The sequence below is a fragment of the Plasmodium brasilianum genome, assembly GCF_023973825.1.
Source record: "Plasmodium brasilianum strain Bolivian I chromosome Unknown PB_00_06, whole genome shotgun sequence".
NCBI classification, from domain to species: domain Eukaryota; phylum Apicomplexa; class Aconoidasida; order Haemosporida; family Plasmodiidae; genus Plasmodium; species Plasmodium brasilianum.
In genome coordinates, this window is record NW_027122933.1 from 3,143 (window position 1) to 15,533 (window position 12,391).

The 12,391-nt window shown below is 20.1% G+C and overlaps 2 protein-coding genes across 2 annotated transcripts; one reads left to right on the forward strand and one right to left on the reverse strand.

Annotated features, from left to right (window-relative positions):
- Nucleotides 1-1,941: 1,941 nt before the first annotated feature.
- Nucleotides 1,942-3,189, reverse strand: MKS88_000193 (uncharacterized protein; the record flags this gene model as incomplete). The annotated part of the gene is made up of 4 exons (XM_067219279.1): nt 1,942-2,079; nt 2,203-2,681; nt 2,814-3,021; nt 3,163-3,189. 4 exons carry the CDS (start codon nt 3,187-3,189, stop codon nt 1,942-1,944), a joined length of 852 nt encoding a protein of 283 aa, XP_067070367.1.
- A 2,663-nt stretch (nt 3,190-5,852) lies between these two features.
- MKS88_000194 (uncharacterized protein) lies at nt 5,853-7,597 on the forward strand (the record flags this gene model as incomplete). The annotated part of the gene is made up of 3 exons (XM_067219280.1): nt 5,853-5,879; nt 6,018-7,307; nt 7,430-7,597. 3 exons carry the CDS (start codon nt 5,853-5,855, stop codon nt 7,595-7,597), a joined length of 1,485 nt encoding a protein of 494 aa, XP_067070368.1.
- Nucleotides 7,598-12,391: the final 4,794 nt, after the last annotated feature.

A 12,391-nucleotide genomic window follows, 5' to 3' on the forward strand; every position in this document is an offset into this window, starting at 1 on the left:
TGTCTAAATTCTTTCTTTTCTATATAATCCCCTAAAATAGACAATATAAATATGGAAAAAAATTAATACAAGTATATGCGTACATTTCACGTATTATATATTTCTTTCTATTATTGGTAATGTTACATAGTTGTCGAAGTGAATATGCTTCATAAAATTTTATCTGTGCCTTCCATATATGAATGATTTCTACGAATAAAAAAAGACCAAGAAAATATGAAATGTTAACTGAACATTTATGTAAATAAAAATCCAGTTAAAATAATAAATATGTATAATTGAAAAAGTTATTTTTTTATTACAACTTCTTATAACTAACAGTTAATTTCATTTTCACATACAATCAAAGCCCAATAATAAACTTCCTAATGAATAATATTCGTAACATAATAATAAAACAAAGAATTTATATTTAATAATACAATCCTGTTTTATCAACTGAACGTCCGCACTGTTATATAAAACATGTATTTGACGTACTGCATTTGTATAATGATTAAGCAATAAATTAAACTATAAATGAATAAATATATAGACAGAGTACATGTAATTTTTCAATAAATTCAAAATTGAAAGACATATTGAATACCAATTGAATGTATTATTTATGGAATTATTTTATTTTATTATAATTTCTATGGAAGGTATAAATAACTCAAAGCGAATGTAGTGAATAATATAATCATTTAAAAGTGTTATTTTAAAAAAAAAAAATTGCTTTGTCTAATATGTATTATTATGCTTCATACATGATGAATCCATAATATTCGTGAATTTAATTATTTTTTACTCCTGAATAATAAGTAATTCTTTTCCCATTTATATTAATTTCTCTTTTTCATTTCAAAGATATTATTATGTATGCAACTTACATAAAATAACTTTCTTTTATTTATTAATTATACATAGATGACGAACTTTATATAATAAAGAAAAATACAAAAAAAATTAATTTTAAATTTCAAATTATTCAAATATAAATATGTTAATTTCATATGAATATTATTTCTCTTTCGGAATTAACTTCTATTTCAGCAATTATATAATTCTAAATTCATTCAGCTCTTCACATTTCAAAAATATATATTTTTTAGTTTTTTACTGATTAATTCACTTACAATAAATCATCATCATACTTTAAAATAATAAATATTACATATTTATTCATTTATTCTTTAATATCCATGATGAATAACTTGAATTAAGGCATTCTAATGTACTTCAATTAAATTATTGTATTAAATCTTGTAATCATATAGATTTATCTTTCAACAAAAAAAATAAAAACCGTAAACTATTATCCTTTCCTCAGCTCATCAATATAATTCATATTCCTTATTGCTGCTTTAGAAATAAATATATATTAATATATTTTTAATATATAATTGATGTAACATTTTAATAATTTTCTCGTTTATGATAAATCTTTATACACCTTTATTAAGCTTTACAAGTTTATAAAGTAATTAATATAATCTTTGATAATACACAATTTTAAAATTAATAGATAAACATATATAAAACAATAATTTATAATATATTATAATTTTTACAATTTCGACTACATACATTTACAAGTAAATAATGCTAAACACTAATCACTATATCAATAGAACAAATAAAAATATATAACTATCATATATGTATGTTTTACGATACATTAAAATAAGTATTAATCGTTAAAAAAAAATTACATTTCACTACTATATAAATTAAGAATATTTTATTTCTTTAACATATATTCTTAAACAAAATAAAAATATATAATGTATATATAAATAAGTGTATAATTCTCGAATAAACTATTACAATTTCAATGCAAATTATTTATTCAATTTTTTGTTCTACCAAAGGCTATTACTTCCAGAACATAATTTATACATATAACACTTCTGCTTCCCCAAAACATTTTATAACATATGTGAAAATAAAGCAAATTATTCACACTGAGTAATATGATAAACGAATTTCACTATCTCCCCATTTTGTTTTTCTGCTTTTTCCTTCATAAAATCTTGCTAGGTTTCCAGATGGATCCAAAAAATTATACTTATATTTATTTTTTCCACGGTAAGAAATCTGACATAAAAAAAAAATATAAGAAACAAAAAAGTTATATTTCGTAATTATACTTTTATAAGGAAGATTAGCTATATAAAAATGTGTAACATATTTATATTTTAAAATGAAATTTTAATTTACTTTATAAAATAAGAATGAAGTAAACAGTACTCCTACAACTACAAACCCAAATGTTACTGCTTTGTAGAAAGGATCATTCATTAACTTATTAAGTGTTTCTTTTAATGAATTTCCACTTTTCATTTTATCTCTGTCAATAATTAAATCTTGAATTACTGTTTTCCAATATCCACTGTATGAATTTTCTTCACATTTTAATTCAGATATAAGATCATAAGGGTTATATGCTTCTCCACAATTAAAATATTTTTGACACCCGTTTTCGTGATTTCTCCCCTCCAAGAAATAAGTGCAGCATTTATTTATATTCCTTTCATATAAAATTTTTATCTGTTCAAGATATTTGCAATACTTTGTTTGTTCTTGTTTTGCACTTTTTTTTTTATTAATATCATTATATTTTTTAAAATAATAGTATAAATACTTTTCTTCTTTCCATTCATCAAACGTACCATCCAAATCAAATGTACAACTTTCACCTATAATTTCATTATATGCGTAAATTATTATGCTATTAATTTTAGATATATCACATTTGGCCAAAGAATTATTCCATGTTGTACTAAATTCTTTCATTATTTATTCGTATGTCCAGTAAGAAAAGTAAGGACAAAAATCATGGTTATTATTTTTTATATAATTATTTTCAAGATTATTTAATTTATTTAATTTATTTAAAATATTCTCACAAAATTTTTTCACTTGGGTGCTTCCATTATTACTCAACGCCTTACAATAACTACTATTTTCGGTTGTAACACTATCGTCATTAATTTTATCAAATTTTTCATTTTTAGATAATTCTTTTGATATATCTTCCTAAAAATTAATTAGAACAAATTAACCATATGAATACGTGTACTTTTTGTTTAAAAAAAATTATTTGTTACTCAAAATAAGATATAAAATATTAAAACAACCAGTAAGCATTAACGATTATAATTTATATGCAAAATTTACCAAAACATTTTCTTCTGTATCCTTCATTCTATTTTAACATTTATCGATTAAATGAAGTAATCATATTTACTAGAATATAAACATCAATATATAAAGAATAATATCCCATAACATTCTCATATAATATTTATTCCTTATGTATACTATTAGATAGTAAATAAATATTAATTAGAGATATTTATTCCTTAATTGCAATTTTTAGGTTATGCAACAATAATTATATCATTAGAAAGTAAAATTAACATTTTTATTATTGAAAAATTTAAATAAATATTAGCAACTTCGTACCAATAATAAAATTTAATTTTATAAGAGCTTTATAAGGCTTTATTAATGTTATATAGTACAAAAAAATATTACTAAATGATATATATATATATATATATATAAATGTAAGTTTATATTAAAATATTCATTAAATTAACATAACTGATTTTTAAAATGTTTCTTATAATTTGATTTACTTTATCATAACATGATTCGAAGTTTCAAATATATATGTTATTTATTAATATAATTTACTTCCTATAAACAATTATAATAATGCATAATTTAATATATTATCTTTTGTTAGTGTACATTAGAAGTGTGAAATTTAAAAAAGCCTTTTAATGTTATAATATGTTATTTAATATAATAAATACTTTATAAAATCTACTTGATAAAAAAAAATATATATATTTGTAAATATTTAATAAAAAATATTCCATTTATTGCATAAAAAAATTATATTTTCTCTCTATATTATTATTTTGGAAACTTAATATTTTATTTTTCTGTATACTACAATAGTAATAATACATTATATATGCTCCAAAAAATAACCACTCAAATACATACATATATAAGATTAGTTTTTTTTTTTTTTTAATTTGTTTGAAATAATATTATTTTAAAAAATATAAAAATACACAATTTTAAAAAGACTAAGATAAGAATACAGAATATATATTTTTATTATCTGACATAAAAAAATAAAGCTGAAAATTTAATTAAACATAAAATGAATTTAATTGCAAGCCATATATATAGTATAAAAATATTTTTTTATCATTTATATATATATTAAAATAATAATTAAAAAGACTTCCCTTGTACATATCAGTTCATTTATATCCAATATTTTTTCATTTATTTATTCTCTACTTACTAATAATTAAGTAAAGCAACAATAATAAAAACTTTAAAAAAAATAAAAGAATTGTTATATAGTTATTCATATATTTTTTTAAACACACGTTTTACAATGGAATATATTCAATCAAGGAGCATGAATACCATTCAGTTTACTATATTATGTCATAATAATATATTATTCTTATTAAATTAATTCGTGTACTACTAATTATTTAATCCTAAATATATTCAGGATATAATAAAATAAAAATTAAATAAAATTTTAAATATATTTTAATAAATAAATTCTTCTAATGAATTAGTGAGATAAAAAATTTTTATAGCAATTTTTTTTTTAGATAATATTACCATTGATTTAATGAGAATTATTTTTGCATTAGTATACATAATATTTACTATGAGAACATAATTATATAATAATAGAGTAAATTTATAAACTTAAACTAATAAATTCTCTCTTTTTCTCAATCGTTTAATCTAACTTATTACTCATAGTGTTATTTCGTACAACATTTATTCAATATCTTAAGAATGTATAATGTCCTTTGTATTATTATTTAAATTCAATATAATAAATAAAAATAGATACTATCAATATCAATACAAACTTTAGGGAACTAATTTTATTAATAATGTTCAAATGCTTTTACGATATGGCAATGTATCTTAAAAAAAAATTAAAAAAAATATATTACAAATGTATATTATTTAAATTATAATAAATAATTAAATGCAAAATAAAATAAAATATAAGAATGATATCCTTTAAAATGTAGAAAAACGGGGGATCCATACTTATATAATAAAATAGAAATGAGTTTTTTATATAGAGCAATCACAATGGGTAAAAGCTTTTCCATGTAAATTTTTTATCCTTATTAAACCTATTAGGTTTTCAAACGTCCCAATCTAACTTAATTTATATTGTCATATTTAAATGAATAAAAGTTTTTGCATATGTATATTTATTTAGTTTTGATAAAAAAAATGTATATAATACAATAACTGATAGTTTCCATAGAATATTTATATTAACGTAGTTCTGTACATAAAATCCAAATAATTATTGTCAACAAAGAAAATATAAGTATGCCAAAATTTTGTATATAAAAAATATATTAGATGAATAAAATATACAAATACTTATTGCACATAAATTTTAATTTATGCACATTAAAAAAAGTATAAAAACAAATTATATTATTCAACATATTAATAGGATAGGGTATTACTTGTATAATTTAATGTCTCGTAAAATAATAATTTGTAAATGAGTTATTCATTATTCTTTTAACACAACATACTCATTTTTCTATATAATTTTTAAAAATTAAAAACACTTATATTTTTTTTAATTAATAATACTGCGAATTTTTAAGCGTAAATCATAATTAATAAAAAGTTAATAGTAACCAATACTTATGCAATATCCAAAATACAAATAGAGCTATATATGATATATCAATGAAAATTTGGTATTTATTCCTTATGTATAGTTTATTCAACAATTACAAAAATGACCTTTTCTTTTATTTTGCTTATCCCAAAAAAAAATGATAACTTTAGCTAAAGAGGAATTGGTAGGAGTTTATATTTTATAAAAATACGATTAATATCCTATAATATAAATAATTCTTTTTATTCAAATAAAAATAAAAATTCATTCTTTAAAAATAAAATTTAATTCTATATTATTTATTTATCTTCTTAATATTCAGAATAAAATTTTAGAAAAGTCTCCATCATCTGTTATATACAATGTATTGAATGCAAATATCAGCGGAACACATTACGATACATGTTGTGCAGATTTCAAAGAAAAGGATAATGTAAATGGAACCTATATGTTATGTAAACAAATTGCAAGAAACGCTGAGTATTTGTCGAAAAGAATTCATGATGCAGGATATAATAGACTTTGCTTACATTATAAATATTGGATATATGGAAAAATAAAGGATATTTTAGGAGATAAATTAGAAAACGAGGAAGGAAAAACCTTAATCGGAAAAATCTTTCAATTACAAAAATGTATTAACGAAACTTATAATTCATATTATTGTCAATATAAGCTTGGAAATAATATATCTGATGAATTTAATAAGAAGTTAGAGGAAAAATATTTGCACGATTATTTTCATAATTATGATAGTATTAGAACATATGACGCTTGTAACAGTGTTTCATTCAAAAATTATAAAGATTACTTTCAAAATATGGCTACATTATATAAAAATCATAAAAGTAATTATAATTGCTGCGACAATCCCTGGTGGACTGATTGCTCAGATTATTTTTTAAGCTGCAGTGATGAGTTTGATCCTAATGAAACACTATCTTTGCTAAATTCTAAGGGAGTGAACAACTGTAGCATGTTAAAAAAGATAGAGAAACCTTCAGCATTCATGAATACGTTTAGTTCTGGTAGTTACCACAGAGATTCTATGGATTCAGACTATTTTCTTAGGTGTACATATATTAAAGGTGAGAAATATGAACCTAACAATCCTAACGGTAGCACACTTACGTGTAATGTATTTCCAACATCGGATAATTCTATTAATAATCCTAATTCACCCTATCATTCACCACCTCTTGCTATTTCTCCAAATAGAACCGATGCCCAAGAAGAAACACCTAGGGATTCTGAACTACAACAACAAAGCACACGATTAAATGGAAGCTCAGGACAAGAAAATCAGCAATCTCTTTCAGGGCAATTATATCAGAAAAAGGATAAAATCACTCCAGAGTTCTGTCAAAAACAGGGATTATTAAAAAGCTCAGAAGGAATATGTAGAGAGCCAAGTGTTCGTAATACTCCAATGATTGGAGCAAAATGGAAAATCTATACCCCACAAGGAAAAGTTAAATATTCACCTGAAATTATATCTGTACTTTTTAAGAATTCAGATAAGTCCAATATATTCAGTAACAACATATTCCGTGTTGGTATCGCATTTACATTGATAATGGGAATAATTTCAACTATTTACATTTATTATAAAGTAAATTTATATTCTTAGTAAAATAAAATATATATTAATTTACCATTTTTAATATTCCCAAAATTTTATAATTATAAAATAAACATATTGTTTATTTTTTTTACTATTCAATTTTATATTAGTTTACGCCCTTCGGAAGAGGTTTTCATAAAAAGGCATCAAGGAAAAAAAGAATTGACGACTACTATTATGATGATCCGCATATGCGGCATTTTGTAATCCGTGCTCCAAAATCCGTTAAAAGGAAATTTGGTAGTAGAAGATTACATTTTTCTTATTATTCTAGGTGAAACCATATTTGTTTACTTTAAATAGAATATAATATGATTTAGAAGAATTACATTGAAAATATTGCATTAGGAGGGCATACACTCATTTATAATTAGTAACGGAAAAAAAAAAATATCAATGAAATACAGTTAATACATAAAATATATCTTTTTCGTGTTTACAATGTATAAATGAAAAATTATAAAGTGTATTAATTATATATAACTATATGGTAAAGCTTTTATATTAAAAAATATTTAATCACGGAAAATATGTATAATTTTACATATAAAATGAAAAATATAAAAATATATGAAAACTAATATCATACGGAAAAGCATGGTAAAACATTAGTATTTATATATATTAATAAAAAACGAAATTATATTAAAATACATATATAAAATAATAAGAAAATATTAATAATATAAGAAGTTCTAATCTGTTTGAGAGAACATACATGAAAATACAATAATGATACTATATGAAACTAAACAACTAGCTCTTTAAATAAGTAAGAACAAAATTAAAAAAAAGCGTATGCATATATCTCATCAAAAAATGTGAAAGAAGAATAACGTTAAATGTAAATATTTAGATAGAAACGGAAAAAAATAGTTCGTTATTAGGATTACTTGGAATATTTTTTATAAAGTAAATAACTAAATTTAAGAATTATACCTACGTTAATAAAATATCTTGCGTATATATATTTTTATTTAAGTTCAATAACTAAAATTCATTATCACATATTATTATATTATTTTCTTCTCTTTTCCCTTTTTTTCTTCTTTCGACTTACTTATTTGTTATAAGAAGTATATATTTTATAAAAATTCCATATTAAATTTTACACAAATATAATACAACTTCCGAAGAAGAATAAAATATTGTAAATTACGTTAACATAATTAATACAATAGTATTATTACAATTCAATATTTTATATAAATTAACTAAACTGTTTAGTATTACATGTGACTCTTCCGTTCTGGCAGCACTTGTACAATTTTTATAAAAAAATAGAATAATATAAAATGAATTATAATTTATCAATAATAGAAAAAAAAAATTTATTAATTTACAACACTAATACGATCTCTCATGAATCTGTAGCACAATAAAATTCAGAATGATAGATTATTCCATATAAAAAGATATATCAATATTATTTATGTAATATATACATACGTTAATTATCTATGATACACTGAAAAATATATTATTTATATTATAATGTATATAAAACTTATGAAGTATTTTATTAAAAAATATATTGTTGGTAATATTTAATAAAAATTAAAATTATTTAAAATTTTTAAAATATGGAATCATTATTGTATTTTATATAAAATATTACATATAATATGAAACTTGAAATATTTTTTAGAAAAATATTATATTTAAAATAAATAATAAGCATATGTTCTTTCATGTTCTATACATTCATTTAAAGTATATATTATTTAGAGTAAGTATTATTAAATATAGTGATATAAAAGTTTATCCATAAATAGATATTTAATGATGAAAATAATAATGCTGCTTAATTATTGCATTAGGTGGAATTAATAAGAATAATGTTAATTATACTTTTTTATCATTTAATTTTAATATCATAAAGAAGTCATATTTTTACCCTGTTACACGTAAAATTATAATAAATATTCTTTCGTTTTTATATTTTCATAATATTAAATATAAATATATTAATAACGTTTCTTTATAAAATGTATAACTTATTTTTTTTTTTGTTTTTATTATGTATGTATTTTCTATATTTTTAATTAAAAAAAAATTATACAAAATATCAGATCATTATTAATATATAATAAAATGAAAAATTATAGCCATGTATTTTATATTGTAATGATATTGATATATTTATTTTTATTTTGTATAAACAAATTCGCATACCAAAATTTATAAATAGAAAAATTGTAAATAATAGCGTTTTCGTGATAACTATTGTTGTGCTATTTTAAAAACTTTTATATTTGAAGTATTTTATTTACACTTAAATTGTAATTATGTTTCGTATATATAAGTTAACATTTTTATTATAGACATACTCAGTTAATGTTGATATAATATATATATGTTTCCTAAAAAGAGTTTAATAAAATAATTATATAGAATATATCTAAATATTGAAAATACACAATTATCTATATCAAATAAAGTTTCCTTATGTACAAATGTATCTATAAAATATAAACTAAAATAACAAAAATATATATATATTTGTGAACTATTATAAAATTATTCCAATATTCATTATGTTATTTGAGAATGTAATATTTTCTTTAGTATTTTACATATTATCCTACGTTGTGCCTTTTTTTTATCCATTATGCTTACTATATATATAGTATATTCAAATACAACAGTTCAAATATATTATACATTAAAAAATGATAAATTATCTTTATATATATTCACTTGTATATCATTATGAAGCAATGTATAATAAAAAGAAATGAGGTAGTATGTAAGGCTTTAAAATATAAAGAAAGTATCCTACAAAAAATTTGCATATAATTAAAATAAAAAAATAATAAAATATTAAACAAATAATAATTTTATACAATATTTTGATTAAATATAAATAGAACAGATTAATATTTTGTGTTAATTAACTATTTACCAATATTTATTATCAATTAATATATTTTTTTTTTTTCATTTATCCTTCTCTCCATTCATTATCTTTTATGTACTTATTTCAAAAGAAAAATTAAAATTTGAAATAATTTATTTATATTATAATAGAATAATCAATCATTTTGGTATTAATTCTAAATATTTATATAATTTTAATTACCAATTATTGTGCTAAAAAGTATTTTATATTAATTCGTGACTTTCTTTTTTTGTGTTTCCAAATAAACATTTGTATTTAAAAAATATATATTCATGTAATTGTCAAATTCAAAATAAGAACCAGAAATAAGTAGCATAATTTTAATCTATATATTCGAATATATATATGAACAGTTACAGAAAAGTTATTGGAAGACTTCCATATATTTTGATTTAAATATTGTAAGATATCATTCTATTTACATTCAATTATAGTGTTACGATTTCTCATTATAAAGTTCTAATTTATTTTACATTTTTTAACATAATGTTTTAATTAATTCTGCTGTAACATATACTAATAATTTTTCGCATGTTCAGTACGTGTTCAAATATAATTTAACTAATTAATATGCCGAACCATACATTCTATTAATTAAAATATGTAATCAAAATTAAATAGTTCATATTCGAATGTGACAAATAACATATAAAGGAAAACCCATATATGTAATAAAGTATACTACTTAAGACTATTACATAGCATAATACACATACTATACATTAATAATTTTTAAGTAATTCATATGTATATAATATTAAATGGTACAAATACATTATAATGATACGTAATTTCAGCAACTACATATACATTATACAATAATTTATATATTATTAAATCATATTCCTAGATACAATATATTAAAAGTAAAAAACTATGAACTAGAAATTTACAACACTATAATATCGCCGTATAAAAAATTAATAACTAATATAACACAATAAAAAAGGAACATACCCTCAGTGATTATTACGATTTGGTTTATGAATTATTCATTTTAGGAAAATCAAAATATTAAAATGAATTATTTACAATAATACAGGTAATAATACATATATATATATATACGTGCATATATCTGTACTAAAAAAACAATAAAGGCTCCACACACATATTGGCGATAAATTTACACAAATGCTATATTATTTATTAATGTATCTTATATTTAATATATTATTGTTAGCCATTTGTATCTCCCTTTATAAAGTGAAATTTGATATTTTATAAAATTATATAATTTACTGTGACTTAATTTCAAATTATATATATCATATATCTCCACTTGTAATATATTTATTTAATGTATTAAAAAGTTGGAGCAATATAAAATAAATATTAGTGTATCCAATTATATAAATGAACATATAAAAACGCATAATCATTAGAAAATTCTTTAATTTCACTTAATATATATTAATTTAAAATTAAGCTATTGATATATAAAAAGATTTAAATTTGCATTGTTCGTACAGGTGATTCTTTACGACATACTAGAATAATATTATAATGCCACTATGTCAACGATCAAATTTATTGCTTTTTAGTATCACTAAATTTATGCATAAATTATCTATATATGAACCAGATATGATCATGTAAATAATATGAAAATTACTGTTTAAATAATTCTTACTAATTCTTTTGAATCCATAATTGGTTAGGATACGGATATGTTGAAGGAAATTACGTTTTCAAAAAATAATACAAAAGAATTGGAAGATATATTGTAAAGGAAACTACTTTATCAAAAGACAAAGACAGAAAAAAACAAATTTAAACAAAAATTCTTAGTAATGGCTATATATCTAATAAAAAAAATATTTCACCACCATATACTTAACAGAATGTTCGGAAACTAGTACATAAAAATCATTTTGAACATAAAATTGGAAAGCTTAATAAATGGAGTGGTTTTTCTATCATTATAGATTATATGGATAGAACAATTTTGCAATTAATGTATGAAGAAGCTAATTTTCGAGAATAAAGAAAAACGTACATAGATGAAATACGGACCTATAAATAACAGAAAAATACGTATAATTGTAGTGGATATAGTTAATGTATAACTACATTTAAAGATTATAATTCATGGCTTACATAAAGAAATACCTATTTAGAAAAAAAACGTAAATCCTTAAAATAATTCTAAAATAATAAATACCAAAAT